At 35.4% G+C, this 21511-nt stretch overlaps 1 protein-coding gene across 5 annotated transcripts in view; it reads left to right on the forward strand.

Moving 5' to 3' along the window:
• The window catches only part of carnmt1 (carnosine N-methyltransferase 1), a 34285-nt gene extending 13153 nt beyond the window's left edge, over positions 1 to 21132 (forward strand). Inside the window, exons 5-9 of one of the 5 annotated variants that reach the window (XM_080188909.1) lie at positions 41 to 219; positions 691 to 804; positions 10505 to 10608; positions 13159 to 13230; positions 15936 to 21132. In XM_080188909.1, coding sequence (XP_080045035.1) covers positions 41 to 219; positions 691 to 804; positions 10505 to 10608; positions 13159 to 13230; positions 15936 to 16076 — 610 coding nt within the window. In that variant the 3' untranslated portion in view covers positions 16077 to 21132. Of the gene's footprint in view, positions 1 to 40; positions 220 to 690; positions 805 to 1265; positions 1328 to 10504; positions 10611 to 13158; positions 13231 to 13816 lie in introns of those variants that run through there. The other 4 variants (XM_080188912.1, XM_080188910.1, XM_080188911.1 and 1 more) reach the window with 4 other exon arrangements.
• The last annotated feature ends 379 nt before the right edge of the window (positions 21133 to 21511 follow it).

Raw genomic sequence — 21511 nt, forward strand, 5'->3', positions numbered from 1 at the left:
TGTATTAAAGTGCATAATTTTACTCGTTTCTATTTTTTAGATGTACTGGAGTTAACACAATGACACTTTATCCCTGGATACATCAATTTAGTAACAACAAACGATCAGCTGATCAGATTCGACCAGTCCATTTTCCTGATGTTAATTCACATAGTCTTCCATCTCATGCTAACTTTTCTATGACAGCAGGAGATTTCCAGGAGATCTATACAGAACCAAGTAAGCAAATCCATTCTTGGCAGTTATTCTACCAAAGTACTTATTTTTACCACAGTGCATTTATAACTCCAATGGCGCTGCAACAGTAGTGGTTTAGACTATTAAAACCATCTTCATCCAAATCTTTGAATTTCATTTCATGCTATTATTTACATTCAAGCATTACAACCTCATTACAGCCTGGTCCAAATATGGACAAAGAGCTAAATATCAGCAGTGAGGTGGGAGTGACCTCCCTGTGGCATCAAGGGCAACTTATCCAGCAGCTAAGTTGTGTGCTGATTTCCTATCACCACCCCAGAGCCGATTTAATAATATGAAGATAAGATTAACTGCCTGGGTGCAGCTGAACGTAAACTTTATCATCCTTATTTTCTTTCGGGATATTTTTTCATAAGAGTGGAAGAATTATTTTCTTGAGTCTCCATATTACACAAATATAAAATAACTTCAGTTTTTTTGCATTAACAGACACATGGGACTGTGTAGCAACGTGTTTCTTCATCGACACTGCACATAATGTTGTTGATTACATTGAAACAATATGGAAGATTCTGAAACTTGGAGGAATATGGATAAATCTTGGTGCGTAATCAGAATATTCTGTTTATAGCTAATATTGCTTGTTTTTCTGTTAGCTAAAAGTATATGCACCTATGCCTTTTAAGCTGTTACAAATGGAATACATGTCTCAGGTTTAAGAATGTTTTAGCATTTGAATCAGTATCGGGAATTAAAGCCAGATTTGCCCATCGTTAGTTTACTAGAATATTTCCATTTTTAAACCTCAAGTGTATAAATTGATGCTGCCAAATCAGTGAATATAGTTTTGAGAAGAAATCCTTTTATATGTCGGTTCTGTTTTCTCCAGAAATAATGATCACAACTGCCTTGATTCCTTAAGGTATAGCCATAACAAAGTAAAATGTGAACATGATGGTATCTGCTTTTATAAATGTACTACAGCAATATTAAATGTAACAGAAGCACTAGTGGTATTTTAAATTATGTTCCTCTGATGCTTTTCCACCTATTTCCTTATATAGACAACACAAATACTTCGTGCAAAGTGCAAAACCTGATAAAGAAAGCACCTTGAAGACTCTTTGTAGGTGACCATTATTCTGCAGATTGTGTTTTATTTTGCCTTTAATTTTATATATAAACTAAACAGATTAGAGAAGTGACAGAACCTGACTGTATATGATCAGGGTGAATGCTCATTTATGAAAATATTAATGCTTGAGTGGCAGAATATTGGTAGCTACTGAATCTTGACCTCCTTAAAGGAAGCAAGGAATATGACAGTGGAGCAGTTCCTGGCTTTGGTGGAGGTATTTTTGTTAGTTCAGATGTCTTCATAAAAGAGATAATGAGTCAAATTTGAAACAGCATAGGTTTTGATTGAAAGTATGTTGCGGAGATTTTTGGAGATCTGTGAAATACATATACAACCTAAAGAAAATTCACAATATAGTATTTTATTGTAAACATTTAAAATGTGTATAATTTTATAGAAGTGCTTTTTATATATTCTTTTCCAACAATTCATATTTTGTTCTCAAACTGTTTAGGAATTGAACTTAATATTTTCAAATTAACATTTTGTGCTGCTGGTTGTATTAATTATATGCAAATACATCAGTTATAGAAATATCAATTATAAAAACATCACTTTTTAGTGAATTGGAGATATTTGTTAGAAAACTTGGGATGAAAATTGTCCTTGGCTATCAAGCCTGCTTTTCCACAGACTACATGCATCATGAACTCTACCACACTTAGAAAATTATGTGAGGGAAAGTTTTACACATTTTTACTTTTACCCTGCCCTGTAATAATCTGTATTAATATTAATACAGATATTTGTCTAACTTTATCACCTGTAACATTCAATATCGAACAACTGATTTCTGCAAATATTTCCATGGTCTCTGTAGCGTAAGAACCATTTTGTTCCATGGAATATTTGAATGTACCTCTCTCTATTTATTCTTATCTACCCTTCAGCATCTTTTTAAGTCATGAATACAACCTTTGCTCTGAGTCTGTTCCACATGTCTTCTATGAGGAGGAAGAAATTTCCTTCCAATTCTATTCTTGTTAATTTTGCTAGTGTTCTGTATTCTCACACTCTGAATTATCATTGTATTTGAGCATTTTAAAGACCTGGAACATGTCTCCTTATTTTCTCTAATGAATGCAAGTGCAATCTATGACTGTTTGTAGCTTGGAGGCCTGAATACCTCATAATTCTCTGTTCCTCCTCCCTGAGTCTCGTTATATCAATCTTTTTGGCGGTAGAACATGCAGGATTTTAGGTAAATACTGGATTTTTGGATAAAGTTAAAATAGCTTGTTGTGACTTACCTTCAAATATTTTCAGATACCTTCTTGCATTTTATTAGCTTGGTTACAGCAGCAGTCTTGCCTAATTATTTTCTTGCAGTATGTAGCCAGCTATCACGTTATTTGCAAATGGACCACTACACATGCTCAAGCTTCATGTTTTCTTCTGGAAGGAAAGGGTTAATCAAATTGCTGTACTAATGTAACAATGTTTACAATTTCTCTTTATATTGTTAACTTTTGCAGTTAAACATTGAATTTTTATCTTCATAATGCTAGCTAAGTTAGAAATACACAAAAGGGTTAACACTGCAGGATATAAGGGGATGGAATCAATGCAACCTGTAGCTCTGAAAAGTAAACAACTTTCAAACAACAGTACACAGAAAACAAAAGTCTTGCTGTTTTCTGCATTTTTTTTGTTTACTTTCCTCACCAATTAATGGGATAAAGGCCTCGAGTCCCCTGGATCCAATTACTTGCATCCTAGGGCCTTAAAAGAAATTGTTGCAGAGATAGCAGGGCGTTGGTTATAATTTTCTAAAATTTCTTTGATTCTGGAAAAATCTCAGCAGATTAGAAAACCGCAAATATCACCTTTCTATTCAAGGAATGAAATAGACAGCAAGCAGGAACTATAGGCCAGTTAGCCTAACAACTGTCGTTGGGAAAATGCTAGAATCCATTATTAAGGGGATAGAGCTAAGGCATTTAGAAAATACAATACAATCGGACTCAACATGGTTCCATGAAAGAAAAATTGTTTTGACAAATATATTAGCATTCTTTGAGTATGTAACAAGCAGGTGCTGAAGTGGAACAAGTAGATGTAGTGTATTTTGATTTCCAAAAGGCATTCAATAACATGCCACATTAAAGGTTACGACACAAGATAAGAACTCATGGTGTTGAGGATGATATGTTAGCATGGATCGGGGATTGGCTAACTAACAGGAAACAGAATTGGGATGACTGATTCATTTTCAACTTGGTAAACGTAATTAGTAGAATGCCACATGGGTCAGGACTGGGCCTTATCTATCTATGATCTACATTAATGACTTGCATAATTGCGACCAAATTTGCTAATGATACAAAGATAGGTAGGAAAGAAAGTTGTGAGGAGGATACAAAGAGCTTGCAAATAGGGTGGGTTAGGTGAGTAGGCAAAAAATTTGTAGATGGAACATAATGGAGGAAAATGTGAGGTTGTCCACTTTGGAGGAAAAATAGAAAAGCAGAATGTTATTTAAATGAGAGCAACTTCAGAACATTGTGGCACGGAGAGATCTGTGGATAGGTTTATGGACGAAAAGGGATTGGTTTAGGTTAGTGGGTCATTGTTTTTTAACTGGTCGGCGCAACATCGTGGGCCGAAGGGCCTGTTCTGCGCTGTAATGTTCTATGTTCTATGTTCTATCTGGTATCCTTGTATGTGAATCACAAAAAGTTAACATGTAGGTGCAGCGAGTGATTAGGAAGGCAAATGGGATGTTGGCCATAATTATAAGGCAGATGGAGTATAAAAGAGTAGAGACTCTTACTACAACAGTACAGGTGATTGATGAGGCCACACATTGAGTACTGCATACAATTTTGGTCTCCTCGTTTAGGGAGGGATATAGTTGCATTGTAGGTAATTTAGAGAAGGTTTGGATGAAGGGATTGTCTTATTGGAAAAAGTTGAACAGATTGGGCCTATACTCATTGGAGTTTAGAAGAACGAGAGGGTGGCTGTATTGAAATGTTTTAATTTCGAAGCTGGCTTAACAGGGTGAATGCTGAAGAAATATTTCCTGTCATGGGGAAATCTAGAAGTGAGAGCACAATTGAAAATAAGTTGTTGGCCATTTATGGCTAGGATGAGAATGAATTTTTCCCTTAGACAATCATTAGTCTTGGAATTCTCTTCTCCAGAGAGCAGTGGCAGGTGGGTCATTGAATATATTTGAGGCTGAGTTAGGTAGATTATTGACCGACAAGAGAGTCAAGGATGATCCTTTAGATTGTACCAATCCTTTAGATTGTACCAATATTCTGCATGTATCTTTTTTTGTTTATTGCAATGCTGAGCATTGTTCTAACCGTTTGATCAATACTTTACAAACTATATGTAACCCATGAATCATAGGTCCTTTTTGATGTTGGGCTCCTCACCAGAATGTTCTAACCCATTTAAATATGCCTTTGTTTCAGGCCATGTCCAACATAAATTTTGATCCTTGAAATTCAGGGCAAAATTTCTTTAAACTTTTACATAATTTAGCTATTGATTCTGCCATGTCTTTATAATAATTTACTTACCCGACAGTATTGAAAATTGGCAGACAACTAACCCACCTAACCCTACTTTTTGAAGAATCAGATAGTGAACATTAATTCTATGTTTTGTGATACATCAAGAGAATATGCACTTCGAAATTACCAATTTTTAGAGGAGAGATAAATGTATATTCTTACTCAAATCAAAAACATTTTACAAATGTATATATTTATTCCTGAAATCAGTAGTGTTCACAGTGTTAACTGTCAAATTCATTAAGTGTATAATCAAATAACATCCTCAATGCCAATATTACAAGAAAGATCATTTGAGTTTTAGCCAGAGAATTCAAACACTTTAATGTTCTGAACCCAATAGATAAGTTGATTAGGTCTTAATCTAATTCTAAGGTATCTGTTCCTGCACCCAGTTTTTATACATTTTGCTCGCCTCTTCTGAATTCACAAGCTTCATAGTTACACTATAAATTTTCATTTGAAACATAATTGTTCTGTTCTTATAGTATGGATCCATCTCAGAATGCCCCTCTTGGGGGGCATAACTATCAATTTCTCACTCCCTTTCTTTGATTCTCACTCCCTAACTTTCCTGCCTAGAGGTTGTTTCTTTTTTCTCAGGCAAATCCTTACCTTAATAATGCTTCCATGTCTCCTTTAATAAATTAACAAAGAGAGTTTTTCTGCCTGACATGTATCTGTGAATTCTTTCTTATTCATGTCTATTATTAATTTAGTCTTAGAATAGCAGTATACTCTTATTTTAACATATTACGATATAGAATCATAGTTCTGCTTAAATCATTCACACACTTCAAAAAGTCAATTTGATTAACCCTTACACTATACCAACATGTTTTACTTTGATATATGCCATCAAATCCATTTGCTATTTCCTAAGTTGTATGCTTAATTGGTCCAACTACTTTAGAATTTTATGAGTCTCCTAAACTAATTATCTGGTCCACGGGTATGACTGAGATTACCATAATCATTCATCAAATTATGCCGCACTGCTCAAGATAAAACTATTTAAAGTTTACATGTTTTATTTGTTTACACTTAGTATCAATTGTCAGCAATGTTTAATTGTCATACAATAACCAGATTATTGAAATATTGAATTAGTCATTCACTTGTTTCATTTGTTAGTCAATGGTTGAAAGACTTTGTTTCGGAGCCCAATAGATTACATTTTATGCATCCGAATTATATAGTTTAAAACCTCAGTTATCATCAGTTTTGTTTTCCTCAAAGAAATGACAGTGATTTAACCCTTGATGAAAGCTGTGTTTTTGTCAGCAAAGAAAACATTTGGATCAATGTTTCTTATGAGACTATAGTAAAAACAAAAAAATGTGAAACAAAAAACAAGACTAAAACTATTTCTAGGCTGAAATGGCACAAGCCCAAATGTTCACAACCTTTGAAGCAAATATGAAAGCAAACCAATAAAATCCTAATTTCCAATTAAGCACTATTTCATTATTTTTCAACATTTGTTGTAACATGGTGGATCTGAGAAGTAAAATAGTAATTAAGGCATTTTTAAATGTCAAGGCAAAAATGCAAAATTTCTGAAAAACTAGAAAAATGTAAAAGTTTCAAATAAAGCATCAAAATTAGAACTGAATTATCTAGAGCATTTGTTGTGATATAATTAATATGGGCCTGTCCTGAGAATAATATGTCTCTACCTGTTGTTTTCTTCCTGCTTTTCTCTCCTCTATCTTTCTCTGCTATCGGCTCTCTTCGCTTGTAAACCTGAAAGTCAGTGTGAATAATGCTATGTACGTTCGAGTAGCCTAATGTATCCGATAGTATAAACGTGCAGAAATGGTGGACAGGAAACCACTAGCTCATCCATTGAACTTGCTCCACATGGTTGTGATTCCTTTTAACTTCATTATTCACACTATGCCCATTCCACAGGACCCATGAAATCCCCTGGGGGAGGCAAAACGTTTTACAAATTGGTCAAGTCTGATAGCAAAATATCCCTCCAACCCATTTAATCAAAGCTAGTTCAGAAAACGACAATGACCATGATATTTATTGCTTACTATCTCATCCTTTATACACCATCATCCACAGTTCAGCCATGAACACATCCAGCTCTTTGAATGTATGCAACAAATCCATACTCAACTCAAGACAGTAACTTGTTAAATAGGTCTACAGTGCTGTAGGAAAAGAAGAATATCCTAATATCTGATCCACTTCCACCCATGTGCAACTTGTGCATATGACCCTAAACCTATTTATTTGAAATCTGTCATTATAAATACAATCTTGCCCTTTTAATCATTTTAAACAGCCCTATCAGATCACCCTTTACTTTTTAAGGTGAACAGAAAATGCTGGAAACAGGCAGCACAGAGGGAAACAGTTGGTGTTTAGGTCTGTGACTTTCGTCACAACTAGAGATGTAACAGATTGAACAAGTACAGAAGCAAGGAAAGAACAAAATGGAATCTCTTTGATAGGATGGCAGACAGGAGTGATTCAATATACGAAAGGCATGAGAGTGCAAAGCAAAAATAGGTGGTAAAGGAACAAATAAAGAAGTAAGAGATGGCTCTAAATGAGCTGCAAATGACAGCAACATCATTACCAGGAACTGCTGCTTGATCAAATGGGGGAGTGGTTCAGGTCTATAATTGTTGAACTTAATTTTGAGTTCAGAAAGTTATAAAGTGCTGAATCATAAGATTTTCTTATCTTAAAAGATCAAAGGTTACATGAAAAAGCAGGAGAATGAGGTTGAGAAACTTATCAGCCGTGATTGAATGTTGGAACAGATTTGATGGGTTGAATGGCCTAATTCTGCTAACTTTTGTGGTCTTATGAGGTGAAGTCTCTCGAGTTTGCACCAGCTGAAGGTGGGAAGCAGGTTGGGAGGATGTATAATCAAGGTAGTTATGGATGTCAGCAGATGGTAGTTGTGCCCAGTAATAGAGATATAAAAGTTGAGGAAAGGAGGAATTGGAGTTAAGCTATGTGAAGACAAGGGAGAAGGGAAAATTTAAGGCAAAATCGATACCATGATCAGTTCTGAGCTAGAGGAGGAAGCAATACTGATGCATTCATCAGTGTTCTAGACAATAGCGCTGAGGGGCAGCATCTGAATAGGACTAGAACAAAGAATCCTACAAAAAACACAGCTGAAGCCCATACTTGGCACCATAATGGCACCTTTTTAGAAAAAAATTAAAGGAGTCAAAGGAATGAGGTAGAGGCCAGCTCACCAAACATCAACAATGATGCCCTTATCAATAGGTTTGATGATAATGAATTTGAGAGAATAGAGAGCTGTAAGTTCAGGGCTAGGAGGAGTAGGTTGAAGAAATTGAAATGATCAATGTTAAGGTGGCAGTTCCCAATGAGAGGATCTACAGAGAGTAAGACATCATAGGGAGAGCTCCAGATGGCCTGAGAATTCTGAAGGTGAAAAAAAGTAGGCGCAGAGGGCAAGGCAACAGAAGAATGATTCAGCTTTCTGCTGAGCTTTGGAATTAGGTAATTGAGGTGGTATAAGTTGGGTATCAGTCAGTTAGCCCTCTTTCGAACCATTACCAAAGCTTCCAAATTGGGTGTTGTATTCTAAGTGAAGGCATCCAAAGTAATACAATGAAAATATTGTATTTTGATTAATATTGAACCATCCAGGCAATACAGCCTGCTGTCTTGTTTGATTATCATTTCACAGGATTATGAAGCAAAGACAATTGAGCATCTTTTGTTTTCTTTCAACAGATTTCAGTTCTGTACTCTGTAAGGTGTATGTATGCTTGGCATTGGCTCTACCCACATGCACAGCACTACATTTATCAAAGTTAGATGCCATTTACCAATCATGCACCATTTCCCCACTGTATGGTGATCCACTCAAAGTAGTTTTTTCACATCCTCACTCTCACAAACCTTCATTTCATCTGGAAACTTGTAGACCTTTGCCACAATATCTTCATTCATTCAGGTCATTCATGAGGATAATAACAGCAATATCCTATTACTGTGCTCTGCGGGGAACTTCATATTTTATTTCAAAAGTGCATAGTTTAAACTGTTTGTGAACAAAATACACGTACCAATTAGGGGTATCAAGCATTTTTGGCATACGGAACCATAAGGGGCCTCAAGTTTAGATTTGTTTTCTAATCTGCAATATGCAATAAGAAAAGGTATTTCAAAGTATGAATAAACATATTGAATACCAAGACTTGCATTGTTCCTCAATTCTTGTAGTATCAAAAGCAAATCTTAGAAAGTTTTAGAATTGTAGGACACTTTAAAATTCAGGAATGGAACTCCAAAGACAGTATTGTATTAAAGTTCACATAAAAGTCTTAGTGACTTGAATAGGTCAAAATTTTTGAAAGGTTTGCCTCCTATCTGCAGTCCTAAACTTTGAGAAGCTGAATGGAATTTGCAAGTGACGCAGTTAAAGAAGATAGGTGCAGGCTTCAATATAGAGTTCCCAGCAATATCTATTTGTAAGAAAAGGGTTCTGTGCAATCCTGCTTCTTTAAATTTAACTGGAAATAAACAGCTTAAATGAGTTGTGAAAATGGGAAACCATAATAATTTCACAGTTTCTGTTACAATGTGGTCTATCATATAAAAATAGTATGTAGACAACATTGTTACAGCATTGTTTTTCAATACATGTTTAACATAGTTCATTGTGCAGCATATATTTAACAAAAATCTTAAAACATATGTGTATTTTCATTGCTGTTCAACTGTTATGTTAAATATCATTTATATGCTGCAAATGTTAGAATTGGATGACTGGCCCACACGTCCATAATCTTTTGAGACATTTTTCAGGTCTTCCATGCTCACAGATCATTCAGGTCAAAATTACAGATTTTCTGATGTCACCTCTGAGCCCAGTACATCCTTTTTTCTTGACATTCCTCCTACAACTGACCACTGCATCCAGGTTACCTAAAAAAGGCAGCTATATTCCTCCAAAGTACATGGACATCACAGGATCAAAATAACACATAGAAGCTTTATTACCATGAGAACCACCAATTAGTGTTATGATAATATATGATCAAATTCAAAACTTAAAAGGTGTTCTAGGTAGTGCATTCTAGAGTAAACAAAATATTGCAACTGTTCTGCACTTCTAAATAGAATTCAGGGGTGAGAAAGACTTTATGAATGCTAAGAAGCAGCTTCAGAATATAACTGATTAAATGGTTGTGCAACAATGTTTTATGTCTCATGGCCATTCAAAATCCTGTATTTAGAGGATAAAGCTGAATAACTCATTTTAGCAGCAGTGAACAGGGAGGATTGTAGTAACTTAGTTTATTGTAAAATAGGTTATTAATCTGGGGATTATGGTATCAATTCTGCTTCAACTTTTTCAAAGAAATGAATTACAATTTATTCCAAATAATTCCCAACATACGATAAGGAAACAATGGAACAAAACTCAATGTATTTCTTCAATCTTGATAACAGAAATCATGATCATTTTGAATGATTTGAAGCCCAAATTAGGAAGGGACTCCTTTATGAATCACTTTATGCACAACTCCTTTGCATGTGTCTGGTCCTCTGAGTAATCTTAATCAATTGTAAACTTATAAATTGAATGGGTTGACACGACCACCTAACCTAAACTAATTTCTCCTAGGTCCATTGCTGTATCATTTTGAGAATATGGCAAACGAAAAGTCAATAGAACTGAGTTATGAAGATATCAGGCATTGCATACTTCAATATGGATTCAAAATTGAGGTAAGAGCCTTGACCATAAACATTATTATAAATAGAAGAGGCCATTGTGATGAACAATTATTGATCAATCCACATTATTAACTTGTCAGTATATCACTTAATCCTTTTAGATTAGATATCCTCAACATATGAGGGATAAATGTGGCAAAGCACATTGGCACATGTCAGAGTTTGTCTAAAGATGTATTTGGTGCTAGCACCGCATTCAGTACTTCATTTTACCTAGCGAAAAGACTATATTCTTTGCTGTTGAATTTGGAGCAAAGCCTCTTTATATGTGCTAAATTAAGTAGTCCCATAGACTTTGTTAATTTGTGTATTTTATTTCTAGTCAGTATTTGGTATCAACTGCTTAAAAAAAGTTAAAATAGTGTTATCTTTATTAGAATACAATTAAATGCTACTGACGTGTTTACTTGTTCATTTAGTACTATTCCGAGGAGATAACAACTTCTGTAGTTGCTATATAAACATACAGGCAAAAATAAACATTACAATATGAACAGAGAGCCCAGGGCAAAAATTTCAATGCATGGCACAAAGAGCATGTTGCATGCATGAAAATAAGCTAAATGCCTCTACAGTTGTGACAGCTGACCTTATCTCCTGCCAAAACTTTAAAAGACTGAAAATATGTAGCACATTTGTTGAAGATTTAGAACAGTATTAGTAAATGACCTTGACAGGTTAATACTATCTTTTACCCGATTTGCAAGCTATTTCCACTCAAAGTGCTTCATTCAGCAGTTGAAATAGAAATCTTAGTGCCATCTGGACTACGAAGTTATAACAATGAATTTAATGTGCATTGTGACCACAATTCCTTAGATGGTTATAGTAGACACATGCCAAAAGTGCACATCTGTTGATGTGAAGTATCACACTTTCACGATATAGCATAAATTTGTATGGTCCCAAAATTACAACATAGATATGCTACTGACAGAAGCGAATAAGGTTTCAGCCCTCATGAGCATCACATCAATAGTGGTCAAAAATATCAAATCAGAAAGTATGGTGGAGTTGTAACAATGAAGGATCCTTTGTCTGGATGTGAGTATGGCATTGGATTCTTGAACTCTTGACACATTAAAACTCAGTCATTCCAATTTTCCCATGCTGATCTCCCATTGCCATCTTTCATAAACTCCAACTTGTTCAAAAATCTCTTTGTACTTGGCTTTATAGAATCATAGAATAGTTACTCTCACAAGGAGGTCATTCCAGCCCATCATGTCTGTGCCAGTTTTGCAAGAAAAACTCAGCTAGTCTCACTCCCCTGCACTTTTTCCATAACACACCTTTTTTTCCTCTCTCTTTAGGTGCTTATCCAAATCTCTTTGCAAGCGATGATTAAATCTGCTTCCACCACACTCCCAGACAGTGCATTCCAAATTGTAACCACTTGCATCAAAAAAAAATTCCTCATGTCACCTATTGCAGTTCACCTTGAATTGCGGTGCTCTGTTTTTTTTTGCTTTCAAAATGAGAACATTTTCTACTCTTTACTCTAATTTTGAACGTCTCCATCAAATTTCTTCTCAGTCTTTTCTAAAAGGAGAACAGGTACGACTGCTCTAATCTATCCAGATAATTCACGTGCCTTATCCCTGGAACTATTTTCGTAAATCTTTTCTTCATTTTCTCTAAAGCCTTGAGATCCTTCCTAAAGTTTGGACACAGTTTGTCCAAGAATTGGACACAGAACTCCAATTCAAACTAAATTAGTATTGTATAAAGGCTTTCATAACTTCCTTACTATTATATTCTAATTATGAAGCCCAGGATTCCACATGCCTTGTTACCCACTCAAACTACCCTGGCACCTTCGAAGTTTTGTACACATGTACCTCCGGGCCACCCAAAGTCTATCACTTCATATTAGTCTACATTAAATTTTATCTGCTGCATGTATGCTTATTCCACCACCCTGCCTGTATCCCTTTGAAGTCTTGCCACTATCCTCGGAGTTCACTATAGTTCCAAGATTTTTGTCATCTTGCAAATTTTGCAACTGTGCCCTGTCCACCAAAGCATTAATATATCTTGAAAAGCAATGGTCCTGGTACCAACCCCTGAGGAACTCCATCCTCCACTCCAAAGAATAGTTGTTCACTATTACTATCTGCTTCCTGCCATTAAACCAACTTTGCATCCATTCTGACACAATCCCATTTATTCCTTTTTCATGTTGCCTCTATTTTTGTTAAACGGCAATGACCCACAGTTAGAATTTTTCCCACCCTGCCAACAGCTGAAATTTCAAATCTCTGTCTTAGTTTTAAATTCCTCCATGGCTTAACCCAAATCAACCAAAGTGGCAAGTTTCCCCAATTAAAATTCTTAAAGATGTAGAATCCGTACAGTGCAGAAGGAAGCTATTCGGCACCATGGAGTCTGTACTGATTCTCTGAAAGAACACCTCGCCCAAGCCTATCCCGTACCCCAAACACATTAACCCCACTAATCCCCCTGACCTACACGCCTTTGGACATTAAGGGGCAATTTAGCATGGCCGATCCACCTAACCTGTACATTGTTGCACTGTAGGAGGAAACTAGAGCACCCAGAGGAAACCCATGCAGACACAGGGAGATTGCACAAACTCTACAGTCGCCCAAGGTCGGAATTGAATCCAAGTCCCTAGTGTTATGAGGCAGCAGTGGTAAACATTGTGCCACCATGCCACCCATGTATGATTAATGTGCGTGAATGATAGGTGAAACTTTAATTTTCATACTTAAAGAAAAACAGTATGAAATTTATGGTTTCTTGAGCTGTAATTGTGTACTGATTTATGCCCTTTTTTAAGTTCTGATGTTTTTTATTTAGATTAGTTGGGAATTCCAGTGAATTGGAAAAATGGGCACATTATTGAGTCTAACCTCCAAGATGTTTCCAAGGAGATAATTAAGACCTCTGAAGAGTATAGAACACAACACAAGAAATAGAAACAGGAGTAGGCTGCCTTCAAGTCATTCAGTACGATCATGACTGATCTATGCTGGCCTCAATTCCTTTTCTGTGCAATTTTCCATAATTCTCTAATCTTTGATCTATCAAATATTTATTCTCCTCCACTTTAAATGCTTCTAGTGATCCAGCCTCCACCACCCTTTGGGGCAGAGAATTCCAAAGATTCACCACCCTCTGTGAGATGAAATTTCAATGCACCTTAGTTTTAAATGACTGACCCTTTATCTTGCAGCTATGTCCCCTTGTTCAAGATTCTTCCAGCAGTGAAAACACCTCACCATCTACCCAGAATAGAACCTGGGTTCCTGGCACTGTGAGGCAGTTGCTCACATCTCGCGAGGGTTGGAAATGAGATTATCACTGGTGAGGTCTCATTTTCCGATTTTCCCTGCTGCTTGCCAGTGACGTAGGCTCCTGCCTCATTTAAATGTACTTAAATAAAATTAAACATAATTAAAGGGGTTCTCATCTCAGCAAGATTTACAACAGATAATGAAAAATGAGAAGCAGTCGAGGGAATCTGCCAGGGACGCAAAGTATAATCCCCAGAGGAAGAAAGATATACCCTGGCAATGCACTGTCTGGCATTGCCAGCCTCACAGTTGGCAGCACCAGGAGCCTTCTGGGAGCCCTGTTTTTTTAGGTGGGTGGCTGGGGGCTGCTGCCTCAGTGCTTGTAGGGAATTTCCCCTGTGTCTGAGAGTTTTGTTTTAACTCAGATTTAAAGGTGGCACCCAATCTCTGTAGGGCCAGAGTTGCTGGCTGTATCAAGCTATGTCCTGCCAGCATGACAGCGGAAACCACACCCCCAAATTTTCTGTGCACAAATGCCCAGAGAATCTGAAAGAAAACTCAGCCGTGAAGCTGGAAAGCTACACTCCGAATTTCCCACACCAGCCAGCATTCTGTACAAACACAGTGCAAAATGCTGTCCATTGTCAGCATTCTTGAGACTAGTTTTCAATTCCAGGTTTTTGTTAATTGAATTTCAAATTCCACCAGCTCCAATGATGGGATTTGAACATGTCCCCAAAAAATTAGCCTGACAAATATCAATATGCCATCATGTTCCCACCAGATAACTGATTTAAATTTAAGAGCTTCTGATAACTAGTTTGAAGATATTTACCAGTTTGTCATCTTGATATCCATGAGTCTATGGAGAACGTTCAAAGGGAGTCAGCCTGGAACTTGTGAAGATAATTAGGTACAAAATATGCAAAAATGTTTGCATCAAGAAGTTGGTGCACAATATTACCTGTCCTTTTTTCCACCAGCACCCTGCCTATAGATGGCAAGGATTGGAAAAGGATGGTTAGAGTCTCTGCTGTTCCTTCTCTTGCATCACTTAGCAGCCTTTAATTTGGCCAAACATCTTAATATTTCCTCCATCACAATATTTATCCCTATGTTTAGGGGAGGATAGGAATTTTTTTGAAGAGAAAGCTTTTTGGCATTATAAGCATGCACAATTTTTTGTGCTGGTCTTGATTATCCCTTGCCTTATTAATTAATCCTGTTTTTCTCCAGAAACATGCTTGAATAAATTTCTGCTTTTTGCTTCAAAGATCATCAGTGGAAAATATACTATATGTTTATTACCTTTTAATGAATTAATTATCATGAATCTCTGGCCTTATTGAATCTGACTACTATTCTTCAAAATGTCCATGAAGAAAAATTAAACCATCTACTTTATTTTTGTGTTTGGAGTATTTTCAAACTTTGGTTTAAATTATTAGTGTCTAGAAATTTAATGTGTTATTACTGTAATTGTGCTCTTGAGTATAATATCAATCTTTCATTTCTACTTTTCAGATATCACAAACTTGGGAAAGGTATCAAGAATGATGGGTCTAGCAGAAAGTGCTGAGAACTAGTGTTTCTTTTGTATAGGAGATGAAAACAGCCTTTTTCCATGCAGAATAAAATTTGATCAAATAAGATTGGAAATAAATGTTGGGCATAAGAGCTAAAATAATGAGGAAGAAAAATTATAAAACCAGATATCCAAAAAGTAAAATAAGAAATAGTCAACAAAAACAATTGAGGGAGGCTAATTTATATTAGAAAAAATAAAAGCCACGAACAGCATGCAACAGAACCCATTTTTGTGTAAATAAATAGCTTCCAATCTTCTGGAAAATTACATGTTTAAGAAAAGATGCATATAGAATCATGTGAAAAGAAAAAAGACAAATATTAGCTTTTCTACAGAGAAATAAAATGGTGAATTTTCAGTTTTTATTTAAAGTCTTAAATATTTTGCCCGTCTGAAAGAAATTTTTTTAGCATTAATTTCAGAAATAATTCTGAACTGTGATAAAATTAATTTGTTGTTTTCTATTGCAGGTGGAAAAGAGCTCTGTTCCATCAACGTACACAGAAAATGACCAATCCATGTTAAAATACCTTTATGATTGTGTCTTTTTTGTAGCCAGAAAGCCTGCACATTCAAAATCACTAAATGGCTTTCCACCAAAAAACAGTTGAGAAAGGAAATATTGACTTCTGTAATAACAGATTGTAGAATATAAAACTGGAAAGGAAGAGGAGTTACTCAGAAGTCTGGACAATCTGAATGACTCTGGAGACCGTCGTACTCTAATAGTGCCTTTTTCTTTTTAAATCAACTTCAGGAATTCCAAATTATTTCAGCAATTTTTTGGGCAACCAGAAATGTGCAATGAAATAAAGAATTATCCATTTAAATTGGCAAAAGGAGTAAAGTCAAAGAAGAAAGAAAATCTGATGCATGACATTTTTTTGCTAACTGCTTCAGTTATCAAGGTGGCATATGTATGCGAAGTATCCTTGCCTGGAATTTAGGTACTGCTGTGCCCACATACCTAGCTTCCCACTGCCTACCAAGCCAATTTGTTTCCTCCATTTAATAATTTTCAGTTATTTAATGAGGGGCCACCCTCCCCATTGCCTCTATGCTGACACATTTCTCTACGCGCACACACTCTTACTCACTGTAGCACATTGGGTAACTGTTCTGTAGAACCATCTCTTTGTATTTTCACATGTTTGCTGTCAGAATGTTAATGAACTCTTAGTTTTCAATGGGCATTGTGCTTGTTGAATATTTTGTGTGAAATTATTTTCGCTAGATACCTTTGCAAGTTTTATGATGAAAGTTGGACAAGAGGAAATCACTGCATTTTGAATTAGATGGAATCCATTAATTGCTGTGATTTTATTGAAACAACTTTGTCACATTATAAATGTGCAATGCTCAAAATACTGCATTTGAATTGATGACTGACTCAGCGTTAGCATTATTTCATGCTACTTGGCTTTGTGGTTACTGTAATTTAAATCTTGTTAGCTGCCATTATTCTTAAGGAAACAATTTGTCAGTATGCATATAATTAATTTATATGTTCATTCAACTTTGTTTCCTGTATAGAATCATTTTAAAAGTCTATTGATAATGAAATGAATGATGTACGTATCAGATTTATCTTTGGAAAAAAAAAGACTAGGGTCTGTTTTAATAATCTGGCTTTGCATCATGCCAAAGTAAGTACCAACTTGGCAAAACTATTAATACATACATCCTTAGTTCCTCAAACCTTTCACCAATGACTCTTATGAAAATTAACAATGCCTCATGTGACAAAACATAACTTTGTTTCAGCCATGCAAATCATGTAATTTGCTTGCAAGCATTTGACACCCATGTCTGTCCATCATGATGGACAAACAGAATGAACCCATCCTCAATCTTCATAAACTTAGAAACACACAGGCTGGAGGGTGTTTCGAGAATATATTTTAGGACTATATTGATAACTCAAGATTTACATCTTTGTATTCTCATGAAACCTATTTGCTGACTTTGAATCTCAACATACTGACATTAATTCAAAGTCATGTAGAGTAAAGTGTGCCATTTGTGAAATACTTCGATCAAATGTTACAGTATAATTTAGTTCCCATACTATGACAAAGAATACAATAGAATAAACTGCACCATGAACAATAAGAATAGGTATCAATCACTAATGTGTATTTTCTGATTACTTACATTGTATGTTAAGTACAGTATAATATCAATTGGTGATTGGGCATTTTCTGTATGTGCAGGAGCTTTCCCAGTCTTGCACTAGTGAGTACCATGCATGTAACACTAAATTTTATATATTGTCAAATGTATGTTGATGACCTGAAGACTGCCTATTTCTGGGTGACATTGTTTTGAAATATATAGCCCTTTTTACTAAAAACATCCAGCCACTATTAAAAAAAACTGAACTTTTAAGAAAATACCCATTTTAAGGCCTTGACACACACATGATTATACAGAATTTCTATTTACCTGAAATTTATTGGACATGTGAAGACAATTTATTGTATATGAAGACATATATCCAAAAACATACTAGGGACAAAGATCTACAGTTAAATGTAAACAAGTACAGGCGTAATGTAATATCTTGGTATAGAATGTTTGCAGCATCATTAGCACAATCACACTGTGCTGTAGCCGTAGTTGTAACTTTTTTATTGATAGGTATAAATCTTCGTAGTTTCCTGTGGCAACAAGGATTCCTGAAGATAACAGTGCTATTAATTTTAAGACAGTAGTTCGAATAAACCAATGTGCCAGTGCTAGAGTGTTCCTAAATATTCTGGGAGAATTGTCATTTTCCTGTGAGGAGTAACCCTAAATTTAGATTTAAAACTGTTGGCTGTTACCCCTTTTTCTCCCACACTTGGAAAAAAAGTACAAACTTTTATTTGTACAAACAATTGAAGATTTCTTTTGCAATTAGTTTGCTTTCTATATAGTTAATTTGAAAGTGATTAATACTAACACTAGGTTGACTATCTGAACAATAATGTAAACCCATACAACATCACTGACTAAACAAAGAGGGATTTATTCAGATTTACTGTTCATCCTGACCTCTCTGGAATATTTGTGCCTTGCTATAAAGAGGGACATGTTTCTGCTCTAGTGGGACTGGGCTCCAACGTTGGTCTTGCACAGAATAGATTGTTTCCTTTAGTCTTTTGTTGCAATCTGAATAACTAAACCTGAGCCTCGGTGCAGATTCGTTACCTCTGATTAGTTTGCCCCTTTATTTTTCTTTCTAGAGTCTCTCACTCTCCTAAGAAAGATGAGCAGACGTGATATGTTTCCAAGCCTCTGGCAAAACTTTTTTAGCTGGCTGCTAGAAATTGTATTAAAATGGCACATGATTGTACCCCCATCTATTCTCACCAAATAACAGTAAAGTTGGATAATTTAGTGTGTGAGGAATTACAAGAGATGTTATTTTAGCTTTGTTTACTTTATGTTAGCATCGGTAGAAAATAATAATTGTCCCATGGATGTATTTTCCCCCTCAAATAGTCACTTCCATATTATGCAGAATATTGGATCACCACTATCCACCTTAGTCCGATGGACTTCCGGTTAACAGTTATGCGCCACAGGTATACTGGAAGTCCTTCAGGAAAAACAAAGTTAAAATTTTAGATGCAGAGTTGAATCCAAATGTTACCTTCACATTTTAATTGCTCAAGTTTTATACTTATTTTGTTAAAATTCGAAATGATTTGCTGCCATTCCACTCACACAGGCTGTGAAACATTCTTTAAACAAAAAGTGTTGCTAACAAAATGAGATCATTTTGTCTGCAGTGTCTTGTATTTATAAAAATATTTTGCAAAATTCTTATGAAATTACAAAACTAGCATTACTTTTGTTTGATGCCAAACTTTGATAGCTATCTGTCTTCTCCAAAGAAGTTTAAAGTGTTTTTCATGAAAGTACTATCTGACAAAATTTAAGTACAAGTTTGTTCCTCTCTGCCAGCAGCTTGGTAATAGTCTAAAAAGTAAAAGAAACAATTTAAAAGTAAAATCTGGCTTCAGAATAAAATTGCATTATTGCTGTAGCTAATGCATTTCTTATTCAATTGCATTTTCAAGGTGTGGCCATAAGGTAAGGTAAAATGTTAAGTGGAAATTGCAAAATAGAAGTAGTAATTCTGTTGACCTCTGAGCAAATGCAATTGAAGATATGTTCTTTGGTTTCACCTCTCAGCAATGTTGCTTCTATTGATAGTTTTAAACAAAGCCCTCATAGATACCTTCTAGTTCAATTTTTTCACCGACTGTCACAATTTTGTTCAGTTTTATTTCCAGCATTAATGATTTAAAATGAGTTAGTAAAGACATTAAATAAGTTAAAGTAAGGATGGTTAGTATTTTCACCAGTTAGAAGAGCTGTACTGTAACAATCCAGAACATACAATGTATGAAGAGCAACACATACATCATAAAAAAAAATGCTGGAAATACTCAGCAGGTTGGGCAGCATCTGTGTCGGTAGAAATAGTTAATAGCTTTCAATCTGTAATCATCTCAATTTTTCATCAGAACAATATGTATGTAGTTTTGCATAGGATTGTGAGAACTCAACTCATTTTTACTTATTGAAGAACTTTCCCAGTTGCTTTATCTTAACCCGCCTGTGTTCTGATGCTGAGTACAGTATACAAATACACAATACTGTTTAAAGAATGCATACCAGAGTTAGTTTCAATGGGTAAAAAAATGTATTTAATTCTTAGATCAGTTTAATTATTTGAGACCTTGCCAGTACTTGCAGTACCCTGTATTCAGTGAGCAGTTACTTAAATAGTTGTATGGCCATTAAAGCAAATTGCAAGAATCTTGACCATCAAAATATCAATCCTATTGTATTACATGCCTAAATTTTTACTTTTACCAATTCTTAAATTTCATTTTGCTGAAATTGCTAAACTTTATCAATGCAGTAACTTTTGAAACTAGAAAATATGCATTTACCATTTTCTGTTGATATTCATAGTTATCCAATCAGTACAAAGCAATGTTTATGCCATGTTGAAATTAGGTTTGTCAGTGTGCCAGTATACTATTAAATAAAAGGTAAGTTAAAGTCACCATAGTCCCAGATGACCATAAACTGGCGGTGATTTAACTTGAGGATCACCACACCTCAGGCAAAGGGCAAGGTTGAGAAGGCGGGCCTTTATGAATAACCTTAGCCAGTACGGTAATTAAACCTGCATTGTTAACGTTGCTCTGCATCTTGAACCAGCTGTCCAGCCAACTTAGCTTAACCAACTCCTACTATTAAGTATTTATCCTCTAATGATTTATTACTGCAGTAACCATAAAACACATGAATAGAAAATAGATTATGAAAATCATAACACCATTTTCCTGAAATAATGTGTTTCTAGGAAAAGAGATGAAAATATTTCATATTACCACTCTTAAAACACAGGTACTATGTTGAGTATGTTGTGATGGCTCTGTTCAGCAAAATATAGATATTGCACCAGCCTTTTGATGGCATCCTATTATTTGCAAATACCTGTTTTATTTTCCCACTATAGACACTATTCAAAGTACAGTATTTTGGACCAATATTTGCAAATAAACAGCACAATGCAGATGCCCATTGGAGTAACTCCATTTCTGTAAAACAGTTTTATCAAATGAATATAGTAATGAATTCCAATAAAATATTTTATTAATACCTGTCTGAAATTGTTTCCTTTGTATCATACACAACTGATCCAAGTATAACATATTTTCATAATTGTAACTTTCACATAAAAATGAATGTCCATTTTCTTATAAGGGAAACTTTCTTATGAGCTCACCATAAAAATTCAATTCCTTTGTGCTTTCTTTTCCAGCAATATTAGTGTTTAGTTTCTTGGTACATCTTTGTATAAGATAATGAAAGGGATGGATAGGATAGAGGTAGAAAAATTCTTCCCGCTTAGAAAGGATAGCAGGACTAGAGGGCACAGCCTCAAGATAAGGGGTGGGGGGGGGCAGTTTAGATCAGAGTTGAGGAACTTCTTCACTCATAGGGTGGTGAATCTCTGGGATTCTCTGCCTGTTGAAGT

This window comes from Carcharhinus amblyrhynchos, chromosome 5 (genome assembly GCF_965287045.1).
Source record: "Carcharhinus amblyrhynchos chromosome 5, sCarAmb.v2.hapA, whole genome shotgun sequence".
Taxonomy (NCBI): Eukaryota; Metazoa; Chordata; class Chondrichthyes; order Carcharhiniformes; family Carcharhinidae; genus Carcharhinus; species Carcharhinus amblyrhynchos.